The 17,255-nt window shown below is 34.4% G+C and overlaps 1 protein-coding gene across 1 annotated transcript; it reads left to right on the top strand.

Moving 5' to 3' along the window:
- Positions 1–280: 280 nt before the first annotated feature.
- LOC146915319 (sister chromatid cohesion protein SCC4-like) lies at positions 281–4,948 on the top strand. The gene is made up of 9 exons (XM_085716390.1): positions 281–591; positions 1,086–1,124; positions 1,222–1,343; positions 2,217–2,363; positions 2,435–2,524; positions 2,642–2,766; positions 3,001–3,206; positions 4,325–4,449; positions 4,534–4,948. The coding sequence occupies exons 1-9, from the start codon at positions 330–332 to the stop codon at positions 4,561–4,563; spliced, it is 1,146 nt and encodes a 381-aa protein (XP_085572516.1). The 5' UTR covers positions 281–329; the 3' UTR covers positions 4,564–4,948.
- Positions 4,949–17,255: the final 12,307 nt, after the last annotated feature.

Below are 17,255 nucleotides of genomic sequence, written 5' to 3'. Positions count from 1 at the left end.
ATAGCCATCCGATCCGACTGTCTTTAATTCCTTCTTTTGTTATAATGGATTAGATGTTCTTTTCCACTTCATTATTGCATGCCTGTCTAATGCACACGGATGATAATAGTTTGGTTGCGCAAGCTATTAATAAATGCAATGAGATTTGGGAGTCAATTCCGCCTGATCAAGTGAGTGCAAATATTCTTTAACTTCTTGCTTTTCCATGTGTCAACAATGTGTATATTTGCAACTGAACTCTACGATGATTCCTTTTTTCACGCAATCCTCAGAGACGACAATGCCCTGGATTGTTCTTTTATAATGAATTACTCCAGTTATTCTATCACATGCGGCTGTGTGATTACAAGAAGGCTGAACCCCATGTAGAGAAACTGGATGCTGCTGTGAAGTCTTATAGGGCGCAAACCCAACCTATGCAAGAGTTAGGAGATAAGATTCAGTTAGCACCGCCTCCTATTGATGGGGAATGGCTTCCGAGGAATGCCGTCTTTGCACTAGTTGATCTGATAGTTGTTGTATTTGGGCGCCCAAAAGGAAATTTTAAGGATTGTGGAAAGCGCATACAGTCTGGGATGCATATAATTCAAGGTTGTTCACCAACTCATTTTGCTATGTGTGTTTCAATAACTTTTAATTCTTTTGACTTTGGATTGATTTATTGCTTGTAGCATATATCCTTAGACTACAAATACAGGTTTTAATTTTGAATCCAAAATATAAATTGCTTATTATGGTATATAAATCAAATATGCATTAATACGCTGTCCAAATTAGCCACTAATGATCTTTTTTGTTTTCTGAATTATATTTTTTTACTTTGCATTCTACCGCCTATCATCGTTACTACTTGCAAGATATTCTATATGTCAAATCACCGCCTATTATTGTTTCAAGGATTTATGTTAAATTCATTTTTTAACATCATTTGATGAGAAGCATAACTCCTTTAGATACTCTTTCTGAAAACGAGATTAATGAGTTGATTTGTTTTTTTTTTTTTTGAAGGGAGTTGATTTGTTTCTTTTATTCGTGTAATTGGATTTCGATATTTTCCTTATGTAAATAATGTTTCTTCCTTGCAGATGAGTTAGTGAAGCTTGGAATAACTAATTGTCTCAGAGGTGAAATTCATTATTCTTATTTAACCTACAATGTTCTTACGTCTTCATGCAAAAAATGATTCTATATGAAACCTTGTTGATCTTTCTTGTTTAGCAGAAGCGGATTTGGATCGCTCTTCCATCTATATGGCTGGAGTATACTTAACGCTACTGATTCAGTTTCTTGAAAACAAAGTGGCAATAGAGCTCACACGAGCACAATTTGCTGCAGCACAAGAGGTTGGTTATGCTCCTTTAATGCTTACATATTTGGGTTCCTGTTGTATATTATTTGAGCCCTAAAGACGAGCAGTGCTGTTAATGGCTTCTGTGGTTTGTAGTTCAAGGAAAAAAAACTCACAAAGTATACTATATTTTTTGCAGAATGCAACTTATAAAATCTAGGATAAAAAATAGAACCCCGTTAAACAAAGAAGAGAAACAGTGGCAAAAAAAAATTATATTCTGTTTGCGGAACAAAGACACAGAAATTCACAATCTACTAAAACAAGAAACAGTGTCAAAGAAATAGAGTCTTCTTTTATTTATATGTCAATTGGCCTTGTTTCCAACGCATACTCAAATCAACCCACACGGCACGGGGAAATGTGGTGCCTCGGGTTCAAACTTGAGATTCCACATAAAATGTCCTCACAGCCAAACCACTAGGCTTACAGATAAACATCGTTAAAGAGAGAAATATGCAGAGCAGAATAAGAGGACAAGAAAGGAATAAAGTAACTTAGAAAATATAGAAATACATAATACAATAGGAGGAAATCAATAACATCGCTTGCTTGCAGCAATGATATACTTGAGAAAACTCGTTGATGATACGCTATTAATGGGAGATGTGCTTTTCGACAAAGATTTGGAAGTTAAAGATAGGAAGTTAAAGATGAAAGTGAAGTGTGGGTAAGAGGTTATAGAGAAGTGCAAGTGATAGTTTGCTGAAAAGTTTTGTGAGTTGAGTGTAAAACGAGGATAGGATTTTGATGATGTGATAGGTTGCATTGTATTCTGTTAAAATTCAAATCTCATTTAATAATATCCTCTTTATTAGCTTGATTTGAAAAGTTGGCAATTATTTTGGCTTTCTGTGCAAATTTTCAGGCTTTGATACAGATGAAAAATTGGTTCATGAGGTTTCCGACTATATTAAAGCCATGTGAATGCATCATTGAGATGCTTAGAGGCCAATACGCTCATTCAGTTGGCTGTTATAACGAAGCGGTCTTTCATTTTTCTGAAGCAGTAGAGGTATATACAAGATTTTTGTAGTGATCAAAATGTAGATTTTTCAGTTTTTTTAATGATATGAATTTATGTAGCTCACGGACAGCAAATCAATGCAAACTATGTGCCAAGTTTACGCAGCTATTTCTTACATATGCATTGGTGATGCAGAATCTACTTCAAAGGTATAGTAGCTAGTACCTCTAAATGAATTGGTGCTTCTTTTTTTTTTTTTTTTTTTTTGTGTAGTAGTACCCCACATGCAATATTTTTTTTACCAAAACATAGCTTCTTTCCTGCAGGCAGATCATTTGATTAGGCCATTTTACGAAGTAGTAGATTCTACCATAGGAGCTAGAGAGAAAACAGGTGTTCTTTTTGCTTATGGTCTATTATTGATTAAACAACGAGATCTACCAGAAGCAAGGTAATTTTTCAAGTAACTTTTGTTCAAAATTGATCAAGGTTGCCTGTATGGATCTGAGTCTCCAGTTTGCAGTGTTGTTTGTATGCAAATGTTTCTTCTTTCTATATCTAAAGCTTTCGATATTTCATGATTATTCGAATTTATACCAATGTAGAAAACTAAACCCTTGATTCTTTTACAAATATTCTTTTGTTTTATCAATGTTATTATATTTAAGTTTTAATTTTTTTGCAGAATTAGATTGGCAATGGGATTGAAACTGATGCATACTTCATTGGGGAATATTCAACTTATGTCCCAATATTTGAGAACCCTCGGAAGTTTGGCCCTTGAAATTCATGACACAGTACAAGCCAGAGAGATATTGCGGTCGTCTTTGACCTTTGCAAAGAAGCTTTACGATGTTCCAACTCAAGTCTGGGTGCTGTCTGTTTTGACAGGTACTATTTTATTCACCAATAATAGTTATTGTTTGCAGATCACACTATTTTATTCGTGCCGGTGTATTTAGATGGGATTTTACCCTGGATCCACATTCCATTTGACGTAAAAACTATTCTAGCTTTAGGGTTTGTTTGTGGAAGCAAAGTCTCCTCGATCAAGAGCTCTAATGACACATGGAATATTGGAGGGTAACACTTTCTTGTTCATTCATCAAATGAATATACATATATAGGATTCCCGATAGAAATTCTAGTAATACGTGATAGCATAAACTCCCATATTCCCTTCATTTATGAAATGTACAAGAATTGCAAGGAAAAGTAAGCTTAATTGCAACACTTAATACACATCTTCCTAAATCAAATTTTCAGCACACGTAGAATAATCCTTTTTAGTAACACCTCTTCCCGTTTTAAAATATCCTATATATTGGTTCTATTCTTGGTGAATTGCTATTTATTGCAATTTTTTCATATTCTCAATACCTCATTAATCTATGATATTGAATACCTTATTTTCTCTTCTTTCTCTTATTTAAACTTCTTTGGTTATGGTTGAAATTTGAAAACACCTGGAACTTGAATTATCATGAAAACATATGTGTCAAGTCAACTTGCTTACAAAATTGTTAGTTAAACTTCAGCAGACTCATATTTTTTATTTTTATTATGGATGGGAAGACTCATTTAGATTCACATAGAATCACAACTTTGAGGGTGTTTGAAATAGTCGACAACATAATTGTTATTTTCTCCCATGCATGCCTAAAATGACAATTAATGTCCAAGTTTTTTTGTTTGAAAACACAAAATGCAACAGTTGAATGATAGGGTTGCGAGGTGCATATCTTGATTCCTGTCATGATCCTGCATGATCTGACGATCTTTTTACGAGTTGAGTCTATGGAGATTTTTTATTTTTTGTGAACATGTCAATATTGGACAAGTATTTGTAAAATACTAGCTCGGCAATTAGCTGATGCTTAATGCCATATATTGGCAACTTTGTAAGACGTACAGATGGGTCAATGGATGTGTTTTTTTTCATTTCTTTTTTGTAAATGTTCATTTTTATTACAAAAGTATTGTATGAATATACTTCTTGGTTCTTGCAGATTTATATAAAGAATTAGGAAAAAAGGAAAACCAAATGGAGAATGCTGAGTATCAGACAAAAAAAGCAAGAGACTTGGAAAAGAGATTAGCTGATGCACATGCATCCATTTATCATAATGAAATAGTAAGCTCATCTTGACAAAGCAGCATTATCTCTGTGTTTAGGTTTTTAGTTAACTGTATTTAGTTTGACCATTTTGATTAACAGATTAAGAAAGTAAGATTTCGAGTTCCATAATCACGTGAGTTGGAGATCATGCGTGCAATAGAAGGCACAACTGCGGGAGATAGTCTCGATATTCCGAAAAGGTAATTCTTCCAAGGATCAAGCAGTTTGAAGAGTTTTACCGAAAAGGTTTCCGTCTTACCTCAGGTTGTCTGTCATGCATGCATCACTGCTAAGGACCTGTACAGTTAATGCAAGTTACACAAGCTAGATAGATGGTAGAACTCACTGGTTGACAAGTTAACAACAGTAGAATAGGTTTTATAAGATAATTCAGTCAAAATTTCTTGGGTTCGATACAGCTATTTGTAGCACTTTTTTGTTCACTGCTGTCAATTTTCATTCTCATTTAGTGATATCATATTGGAAATCAATTGAAAAAGTGTTAAGCAAAGAATTTCATTTTCTCTAAATCCATTTTCATTCAGCTTCAAGAGTGCTTTAATAAAATAGCACACATATCTTCTAGTTTAATTAATGATCTCTACCACGAATTTAAGTTTAGAAATGCAACAATGTTAACTTTTTTTATGGAGTACTTTGCTGCTACATCTTGAGCGGAACAATGACCAAGTTTATCCTTTAGTAAGCCTTAGTAATAGTAAATAAAAAAACTAACGAGGCAAGTGGGTTGAGTTTTGATCAGGGTGGTTTCAGAATCAACATTTAGCATGCATCCTTTTAAAAGGAGTTAGGATATTCTTTTGTGTAGAGAGACAAAGACCTGAAATAATTAATGATGGTGGGCCCACTTTGTGGTAGGATCCATTTTAAAAAATTGCTCTCTTATAAGAGCAAGATGGATTGACCTCGTGTCGGTTCTGATTGTATATTCTCGACAAATAGAATTTCTTCATCCGCCTTCCTAAAATGCGTCATTTTATCAGAAGCATGTTTCCAATAGTGTACTTAGATAGATTTTGGTTTGAGTAACGGGATAAAAAGTTGGAGGTCTTGGGTTCAAATTCGAACAAAGAAGAGTATTCTTGACAATAGTCCTCAAGAAATTCTTATCTCTCCCCACCCCTGTTGCTTGCCCTCTTTAATCTCCGTTTTGTCTCCATTTGGATTCAAATATCGGAGATGTATTATGCGATTTTGAATTCGTAAAATCTCAAAGTAATCAAAAGATAGGAGACCAACAATTTTGCCTTTAAATCATGTTCTACCTCAACAATTCACTGACAACTGCAACAACATAATTCAACAACAACAACATAAATTAAAGACAAACAAAAAAATGGATGAGTTTTTTTTCTTCATCTGGTTCATCCATGCACACCTGATTTCTTCGTATGTTATGGGAGACTCAAATTTAGCTGAATAGCTTTAACATATCTCACCAAGGTAGCGTCATCTAACTCAATTGGCTACTTCAAAATGTATTGATCAAATATTGAAAACCTGGTTTTCACATCCTCGTCTCTATTAGATTTTATTTGGATAACTGAACATCCCCGTCTGAGTCAATGGAGAGACAAAAATACTCAACACCTACCACTCTTCTTTAGTGCAATTGATCCATAAAACCATGCAATGTAACATCAACACTAATCCAGAACAAATTATACTGGGTTTCCACTTGTTGTAGTTGACAATATTTTGGAAATTCACCAAGCCATTACAAGTAACAAAAGTAGCAAGTTATCATATCCACTATGATTGTCATTTTCGACTAGGAAATTAACATAATTTTCAAGAGATTCAACGTAGACTAGGATTCATCGAATCCCTTCAATGTCTTTGTTGGATTAGAGCATGTTCCTAGATCAAATACTATCAAAATTTTATATTAACAACGTCTAACAAAGTAAATCCTAATTTGTTTTCGCTAATAGGCCCCTCCGATGTCGTATTTCTCCTCTATGGTTAGTAGGGATTTCCCAATCTCTCAGGGAATGACTCGACTAGATTATATATAATGATTCTGTTCTAGATCAGCATAAAGCCCAATGTGAAAATCCTAAAAACACTGGCCCACAAAACTAAGGCTAGTATTCTTCACAAAGAGGACGGCAAGAGTGCACGTAAAAGACATGCGCACATCACCACATAGGATCAATCTTAGCCATTCATATCATCTCTAACGGCCTCGAGGATTCACGTAAAACCTGAAGATGGTTAAGGCTCACCTTGGCTATATTAGCGTGATTCCGTGTCACGTTCCAGGTACAATTTCATTTTCCCAATTTTCGCACCCAATACACTTCTTTCATATACTCACTTTAGTGTTGGAGTGATAACGTTCCTACTGGCACCATTCTCCTTCAGCGATGAAGCTTGTTCCCATAGATTCACAACTACATTTCTCTGATCTTCACCAGACATATCACATTCCAATAGGAAATATTAAATTAATTTAGAAAATATAACCTATGATTAATTTAACTTCTAAGTAATTAAGAAAAATAAAGATCAATGTAGGTATAATAAAATATTCAGATAGTATTGATAAAGGAAATTGTCTAATGTAGGGTATAATTATGATCACGAAACTTTTGTGAAAAAATGTCAAAATAGACGAACTATGGAATTTATAGACGAAATTTGGTGAAATGTTGAAATATGACTTGTTAGTTTGCAAAAACCTTTATGTTCATGATAATATGTTAGATTAGGATTGAATTGAGGATTAATATGCATGAGATATGATGAATTGTGTGAAATTGTCAAAATAGACGATTTTTGTGAAAAAAAGACGAACTTTGGCAAAATGAGGAATTATGATTTGATAACTTGTAAATGACTTCGTAATCATGATAATATGATGAAATAAGAATAAATTGAAGATTGATGGGTGTTTAATATGTTGGTTATCAAGATGTGGGTGATTGTCCCTCTATTATGCATTTTATGCTTATGAAATGACATTGCTTATTTGTTGAGATGATTATGACGATGATTATTGATGATGATTTTGATGTTGATTTTAGTGATGATGAGTTGTTGATGTGTGGATATGATGACAAGTCATCTTACCTTATTCTTAGCATGTTTTTCAGTCTTTCTTAGTAGGTTTTACCAACAATACAAAGGAGTATTAGAGTAATTGCCTATGATTTTAGGACATTTGTAATGTTTTCTGTATTTGAGTCTGTAATCAGAGTTTTCCCGAAACATAAAATTTTTAGGGTGTTATTGATGTAATTCATGAAGAAATCATGCGAATCAGCAAAACAAGACATCCGAAGTTTTATGTGGTCATTAGGAAGACGAAGATTGAAGATTCAAGAGGCCTTAGAAGATGTTACAGATGGAGGAATTTTGTTCCCAAGTTTCAATACATCTTAGATTGAAGAAAACACCAAAACGGGCGAAGAAAGAAGGCATTTCAGCACTGGATTTACACTGAATCGCCTAGGCGCTTTTAAAAAGCGCCTAGGCCCAAAAAGGCCTCTAGAAAAGCGCCTGGCGCATGGCTACTTTATCCAAAAGCACCTAGACGCATAGAAAATGTGTTAGGCGCATGGTGACTTGCAAAAAAAGTCACTTTTTTGCCTCTAGAAAGCCCATATTTTTAGCCCAAGTCAGGTGGAAACTTTCCCGTTAAATACTGCCTTCCTCATTCATAATTTCCTGTTTAGAACTGGAGCAGTTGAAAAGCAAGGTTATTCTAAGAGCCAAGGAGGAGTTCTATCTTCTCCTATATTTTCTAGGGTATGGTTTCATCTATTTGTATCTTGTCTTTAGTTACCATGTGCAAATAAGTAGTTATAGGTTAGAGTTCTAAGATGAACCTCTGTTTATTTTATTGGATAATTATTTCATAATATGTCGTTTATTTAGTTATTTTCTGTTCGCTATTTAGTTTCGTTAGTCTAGGTTTATTTTTGTAGTAGCGTAACCCTAGATCAGATACTTAGGTTGTGACAGGGCCTAACATTGTTATTACTATCTGAATGCTTATATCTTGATAGTTATGTCCTTATACTAATAATTATCTGTCTAGGAAGTAAGTAGTTGATAACTAGCAAAAGATACTTAAAGTGAGTTGACCCTAGTAGTAAGTACTTTGTAGGTGACATTACTAATACTGAGTAATTTCTGCTGAGCCTAGGAGGTAACTAGTTAGATATTAGGGAAACAAGTGGTTTCATATGTCTAGGAAGTAAGTAGTTGATAACTAGCGAGAGATACCGAAAGCGAGTTGACCCTAGTAGTAAGTACTTGCATTACTAATACTGAGTAAGATCTTGAGAGCTTAAGAGGTAACTAGTTAGAGATCAGAGAAACAAGCGTTTTTTGAAGGAAATAAATTGAAACTTAATAGAACCATTCTTATTGACCCTTGGTAAGCTAGACTCTGATAGGGCAGCCTGTTTGTAGAACTACCGAGAGGGAGAGTGTGAGTTGACATATCTAAGATTCATGGATGGGTTAACCTAATGGAACTTTGGCACTTCATAGCCTTAGGGAAAACTGGTAGACCAATTTAAGTTCATGCTTCAATTACCTTTGAATTAACAAGATCCAACACGTAAAGATCACCATGAGATCAGCAAGTGCAGTTAGTGTAACATCCCAGACTACTTTCAGAATTGCCGACTGACCCCACAAACCAACACGAGTCTTTTCAGTGTGCTTTGTCCACACTCGCATGCTTACCGGGAAAATTCTCGGTAGGTCACCCATCCAAAGACTACTCCAAGTCAAGCACGCTTAACTGTGGAGTTCTTATGGAATTAGCTATCGAAAAGAAGATGCATCTTGTTGATATAGGTAATACCAAAAAATTCTTATAAGTCTTCCTTCAACCATGTAGTCCCATACCTACACGGCCTTAGGATCCCTCTCATTCCGATGTGATTCGGTTCCTCTAGAAACTGTCGAGAGCCGCTCATTGTCGTGCCTTGTGCACAGGTGATCACTCCCCTTCTCTCGTCAGCCGTGGGTGTTACAGTTAGCCATCGGAGGGAAAACCTTTAATCGACTGGGAGAGTAAGTCCCCAACGTAATGATCACTGTGCAATCAGCAGGTGTAAATTAACGATCGATTGGGGTAGAAACGTCCCATGGCCTCATCACATAGATAGTTAACTTAGAATAACTAGATGCGACATGTATGTTAATTTAATATCCAACAAATAAATAGGGGGGATTCACCATTGTTACATTTCTGCAACCAAAAACGAGAAACGTGCTCTGTTGCAAATAGATAAAAATTGCAAATCTCTTAACCCTTATCTCTTTGTTTGGACGAAACGACAATCCCAATGGATACAATACTCACTTATCACTTCATTACTTGGTAAACGATTTGGTACACTTTGCCTAATCCGACCATCAGGATATAAATACTTGATAATGCAAATGGTGGTGTTGGTGAAGATATTATATGATGGTGTAAATTGTATAATATAGAATTGTGATTTGTGCATTGTCGAGTCTTTACTTTAAAGTTCATGCATTCATAGTCATGTTGAGTCTTTGGTGAAGAACTAAATCCGTAAGGGTTTACGTTAGTTGGTGAAGAACGTAATTGGTGGGGATTACGTTGGTGGATTACGTCCATGCATGTAGAGAGTGTCTAGAATATTACATGCATATGAGTTATGTGAATAGTTTCATACGTGATTAAGTGACTTGGTGATTTGGGAAACTTGTGATTTAGTGAATAATGTGAATTTTTGTGAAGTTGTATTCTTGCGATATATCTGATTTGGAGATGCTTGTACACTTGAATTGATGTTGTTAGTTTAATATTCACATGATGTTAGTATTCTAGGAATGATGACTATGAACATGTGTATTAATTGAAATCCTTGAATGCTATTTTATGATTATATTTTATTGTGTGGAATATTATCTAACCCCCAGTGGTCGTTTGGATGACCGCCTACGCATTTGTATGAATGGTGTAGACGGACAGCAAGATTGAGTTCTTATTGCTTGTGAGTGCTTGAGGATTAGCTTGGAGCTACCTCTTTATCTTATGCTTCGAATCTATATTAGGGCTCTAATTAGGAGTGTCGGGACCTTTTGTATTTTACGCTATGAATTGATATTATTGTTAAGACTTGTTGTCTATTATTTCAAAGATGTAAGATACTTGTTGGTGATGTATTATGAGATCTGAGACATGGTTGTTGAGATTTGTTATATGTTGCTGAGATATTTATGATATTGTTTTCCGCTGGGGTTTTTAATAAAAATCAGGTTATACATTTTTTGAGAAAATGTAGACGTACGTAGCATCTAAACTCTTTCGAATATTTGATTTATTTGCATGATATATTGCATTTGGGGTTTAGGGTGTTACATTCATCATGGAACCCTACTCAAGAGGTTTAGTTGCTCATGGCAACAAACATCATAACAAAACAATAGAAAAACATACCCTATAGAGAACAAGAAAAGGAATAAATCCTGCCTTGAAGATCTAATGCTTGACCCTTGCCTTGAACCATCAGTGTTCTAAATGAATAATAACAAGTGCAAGGGTCTCTATATATAGAAAATGATTGGGTAGGGATTAGGAGAACAAAAATTGGATTTATGCACCAATCCAGTTTGGAAAACAAGCTCCAGGTAAAAATACCCGTAGTCGGGAGCCACTGGCACCGACAGGGGCACTAATGGCACCCAGGGAAGTAGCAACACTGTCTCAGGCGCTAATAGCGTATGGTTAGGCGCTAATGGCGCCTGAGGCAGCCCCTGATGTGCGTAATCTTGCGTTTTTATCCTGTTTTCGATCGTTCTTCCATCTGAAAACTCCTACGAACTTGAAATGAATTTTCTTCATTTTGTATTGTCTTCAAAAACCTTTTAAGAACCATTGATTTCAATCTTTATATCCTTGATCCTTCATGTGATGTTTTAATTTGTCGAGTTACAAGCTTTCTCACTACAAAACACTCAAAACACCTAGGGTGTTGCATAATCTAGGACAAAAGTGAATTACAATGACTTGATTGAAAATAATACAATATGTTCCTTAAACCATTAACAACACCCTATCGCTCAACTTATTTTTCTTCAAATGCAAAGAAAAATACGAAAAACATAGTGAAAAATATCATATGATGCTCTATCATCAACCACCCATCAATTAATATAACCCACTCCTACATATCTAACACACCACAAATCAACATTACTCCTCCACCCATCACCTCGGCCTCAACCCACCTCCCTCACCCTCAACACATTCAACGCCAAACATTAACATCCACAACATAAATCATCCACCAACCCCTATCTCTAGCCAATTCTTCATTATCTCCTCAAATGACCACCCGAGCTCAACATGACATTGTCAAACCTTGACAACTTATTAATGTCCACACTTCTACCTCACCCACCATGTCTCCCTTACTAACAAACCCTATCAATACATTACAAGATCAAAGCTGGAAAATGGCAATGAAAGATGAATATGATGCTCTTATAGAAGATAAGATGTGGGATTTAGTACCGCGTTCGGCTAATGCAAATGTCATTTGTAGTTTGTGGATTTTCAGGCATAAGGAAATATCAGATGGTTCCTTTGAATGATACAAATCATGAATAGTAGGAAATGGTTTGAATCAACAAACTGGTGTAGATTGTCGAAAAACTTTTTGTCCGGTGGTAAAACCAGCAACTATACGAATACACTATAAGAAACCATTGAAATTTCGAGGCACAAAACTCCTTGGAAATTGTCCATTTCTCCTCGGAATGTCACTTTTTTCCGAGGAACTCTCTTCCTGGAAAAATAGTTGGTTGCAATCCATTTTCCGAGGAAATTTCCGAGGAAGTTGTGTTTCCGAGGAACAAATGTCCTCGGAATTTTGATTTGACTACGGAACCACAGACTGGGGCTTCTGCGATGTCTGACACTCTGGGGCTTCTGCGATGTCTGACACTAAAGTGATTAGCATTTCCGAGGAACTTTGTCCTCGGAATGTAATTTATTTTAAAATAATTAAATTTATTATTATTTTACTGTCTTTTAAATTTATAATTATTTTAACAAATCCACATGCTATTAGAGAGTGAGCCGGTTGTAACCAAAAAAGAGAGTGAGCCGGTTCGAGGGTTTGAACAATATACTAGCACAAAACAAACAGTTTATCCTTAAACAATACCAATTAGCACAAAACAAGCAAATGACCTAAAGCCAATAAAAATCTAAAGGCTTTCCCTCTATAAGATTATAAGCAAGCTACATCCGATGCACACCATCATATTAAAGTCCAAAAATAACAGCTGCTATTCCTGAAAGACAAAAACCCAAATCTATAAATCATTATTTGAGTTTAGAAAGTCAAATTCAGAAAGACATTATAGAAATCATTAACTTTTGTTAGTTTTATACTCGGTAAATCATTATAGAAGTCATTTTTTTTTGTTGCAAAATCAAAAACAACAACCCACAATAAAAAAGACATAAATCCAGATGAAATAAATCCAGAAACAGTTTCATTCTTTCTCAATAAAAAAAAAAAACCAAAACCAGATGAAATAAATCTAAAGGAACAAAGATTTAGTAATTTACCAGTCCAAATCTTCAAGAACCGGAATGAAGGGTTTGGGTATGAGAGGGTTTCGATGGATTTGGGCTTTGAGAAGGATTTCGAATTTTGGTTTGTTTGGAGCAGAACCTTCGATGGATTTGGAAGAACCTTTGATAAAGAGATTTGGGTTTCTTTGCCTTAAGTTTTGAGGCTTGATTTGGGTTAAATGGAAGAAAAGGGTTATGTGGAAGAAGAGAGAGTAATATTCTTTTTTTGAGAGGAAAGAGTGTACTTATTGTTTCTAAAGAAAAGTAATAAAACCAAGTTAAAAAACTAGAATAAAGAAAAAGAAAAATATATGGAGCAGTGTTGATTGACATGCTGCTCTGAAAAGTTGATGCTGCAAGTTTTAACGAGGAACATCTTCCTCGGAATGCAGCTTAAAAACGCGTGCTCCGGCCACATGTCACTGCTATTGCATTGTGAGGAAAAAGTTCCTCGGACTTTCCTCGGAAAATGACATAAAAGACGTGCATGTGCAGAGATTCCTGACACCGGTATAACGAGGAAAATGTTCCTCGGAAAGACATTTTTTTTGCGAGGAATAACTTCTTCCTCGGAAAGTTTCGTCGGTATACGATTGATTTCTTGTGGTGATAGTCCGCCATATTGTTATTTTAAAATCATGATGGTTACATCAATTGGATGTCAATAATGCATTCTTACATGACAACATGAATAAAACTGTTTATATGCATTAACGTCTCGGGTTTCGTGATCCTCGGCATCTTCATTATGTGTGTCTACTAAAGAAGGCACTATTTGGCCTTAAACAAGCCCCTTGTGCCTTGTACCAACGTTTCACTGATTTTGTATCTACATTGGGCTTCTCACACAGTGCATGCAACAATTTCTTGTTCATCTATCACAATGGTAATGACACAACATACATTCGTTTATATGTCATTGACATCATCGTCACTGCTTCATCTGATACTCTTAGTCAAAGGATCATCCCTCAACTCAGTAGTGAATTCGCTATAAGAGATTTAGGCCTTAGCAATTATTTTCTGGGTATCTTAGTTACTAGACATTCAAGTGGTATCTTTCTCTCTCAACACAAATATGTCGAAGAGATTATTTAGAAAGATGCCATGTGATCTTGCAAACTTGTGTCTAGCCCCGTGGATACAAAAGAAAAATGCAGTGGCCTCTCATGTAACTCATATCATATTCTATCTGAATATGAAAGTCTTGTAGGTGCATTTCAATATTTATCTTTCACCCGACCTGATAACGCCTATGCCTTCCAACAAGTATATATGTTTATGCATGATCCCCACACACAACCTATGGCTTCCTTAAAGCAAATTAGTAGGTACATTAAAGGTACCACTCACATTGGTTTACATCTTTTTCCTTCTCTAGTTGATACCCTCGCCACCATATACAACATATTGTCTTCAAGTTTTTGATTCATTTTTATTCAAGTTTTTGCAAATTGCACTTCTTGCTCTTTGCCTCTAAATCCCCTTATGCAAGCAAACGTCAGCTTTAGATCAATTCTGTCTCACATTTCTAGCCTCTCAAATGGTAAAGCACAATTATCATTAGAGCTACAACCACCAGAGTCATTACAACCATAAACATGAAAAGCAAAATTTCTTTTACAATTATATCTAGAATAGTTAAACATTTAATTTATAAAGTCATTTTGATGAATAAAGATAAAATGCTATTCCAAAAAAAAATCTTGCTATAGCTAAAGATGATCCATTAAATAAAAATGAAAACAATTATTTTGGCACTTTCATTGTTTTATAAATGCACCACAATTTTCAATTGAAAAATTCTTTTTTCATTATTAATAAACATAATTTCTATATCCAGTGAATAAAATTATAAAGCATGGCAAAAGAAAAATTAGCAGCCAATCACAAAAGAGAGCTCTTAAAAATCAAAGCATGTTGGTGAAAAAATAGGGAGAAGTCCATAATACAGACTAAGTAGAATATTCCCCACAAGGTACATCTCGCGGCTATGGCCTTTTATAACTATCCAAGAAAATACTCGAGACAGGAAGGATAAACAAACTCACCCGGTGGACTGCCGAGCTACAAGTCCCACGACGCAGAAGAGGGATTATCTAAGGTTAATTTAATTTAATAATATATATACACACACACACACACACAAGATAAAAGACAGGCTCAACCTACAAACGAGCTTTCCTATCTTCTATGCGTTGAGCCACAACAACATATATCTAGAAAGAAAGAAAAAACTCATGCAGCTGATTAAAAAAGGGTTATATTTGGTTAAGCAAAATCTTTTTTTAACAAATGAACAAATGACATACAGCTTTACTCGCTTCCTCATATATTTAGAATGAACAATATTAACATAAGCTTATATTTTATATTTAGGGTTATCACTTATCATGCCTGATTTGCAAAAATATTATGGTTACACCATGTGGCCATAGTTTTTGCAAGACATGTTTGGAAGGGATTTTTACTGGTCAAACCGTTGTAAGAGAAAGAAATATGAATGGAATAGAGCTCCGTCCTAAAAAATATATAATGAAATGTCCTTCTTGCTATACTGACATTGCTGAATATCTCCATCTTCTACAGGTGTGTCAAATTATTTTTTCCTGATATTTGGAATTTATTCTAAGATTTGATTAGAAGAACAACAAATCTTAAGTAAATAAGAATCAAATGATTGATCACATAGTTTGAGCAATTTTGACATTGTCTTTGACAATAAAGTGGTTGTTGGTATTTTTATTATTATGTTATGTTTAAGGTTAAATAGTACAACAATTTGTTAATAAATACTACAATAGTGTTGTTTAGTTGTATAAGAACATATCTTAGAACAATGGTTTTTTTTTTATGTATTTATGTAACAGATTGATGTAAATTTAAATAATTCAATCGAGTCCATGAAAGCCAACGAAATGGGTGAAGAAAGGTAGTACAAGGAGTTTGAAGACATGCATAATTTATCTTTCGTTGGATTTTTTTAATTTATTTTTCCAAGATTATTATTGTCATTTTGTGTTTGCTCATGGATTTATGAGAAGTGGAACATGTAAGACCTTATAATTTTATTCATGTAATTTTATTTCTTCAACTTTATTTCCTTCTCTTTCTCTTTTTAGATGAGTCGTGAATAAAATTATAAGGTCTTACATGTTCCACTTCTCATAAATACATGAACAAACACAAAATGACAACAATAATCTTAGAAAAATAAATTAAAAGAATCCAAAGAAAGATAAATTATGCATGTCATCAAACTCCTTGCACTACTTTTCTTCACCCATTTCGTTGGATTTCATGGACTCAATTGAATTATTTAAATCTACATAAACCTGTTACATAAATACATAAAAAAAGCCCCAATGAATTCAAAAACCATTGTTCTAAGACATGTTCTTATACAACTAAACAACACTATTGCAGTATTTATTTATAAATTTGTATTTTGTAACCTTAAACATAACATAATAATAAAAATATCAACAACCACTTTATTGTCAAAGGCATTGACACAATTGCTCAAACTATGTGATCAATCATTTCATTCTTATTTACTTAAGATTGGTTGTACTTCTAACACAATCTTATAATAAATTCCAAATATGAAGAAAAAAAATATTGACACACTTGTAGAAGATGGAGATATTCAGCAATGTCAGTATAGCAAGAAGGACATTTCATTATATTTTTTTTTAGGACGGAGCTCTATTCCATTCATATTTCTTTCTCTTACAACGGTTTCACCAGCAAAAACCCCTTTTAAACATGCCTTGCAAAAACTATGGCCACATGGTTATGTCACTGGTGTAACCATAATATTTTGCAAATCAGGCATGAGAACCTAAATATAAAATATAAGCTTATGTTAATATAGTTGGAAAAGGCAACAAAACCGGATACCTTAGCTTGCTATGGCCAACATCAAACATTACATGAATAAACATATTAAAGACCAACACTTATATCCTGACAAAGACCTAGGACAGAGAAGCCAAACAAAGAAAATATGTCCTCTACACGTAGAATCCATATTTTAAAAATATATCCACAAAAAATAATAGTATACATACACATTTTTTTAGAAAATCTACATATTATATTAATATTAAATAATATGCAAAACAAAATATATTTCCCGTCTCTTTAAGAAAAAAAGAAAAAAAATTCATGTAAACAAAATACAGCCACACTCTTTAAACAATAATATATAGCTATT

This window comes from Medicago sativa, chromosome 6, assembly GCF_051527215.1.
Source record: "Medicago sativa cultivar Bolivia chromosome 6, Bolivia_mono, whole genome shotgun sequence".
Taxonomy (NCBI): domain Eukaryota; kingdom Viridiplantae; phylum Streptophyta; class Magnoliopsida; order Fabales; family Fabaceae; genus Medicago; species Medicago sativa.
The sequence above is the reverse complement of the archived record's forward strand: the minus strand, read 5'-3'. Positions and strand labels throughout refer to the sequence as shown.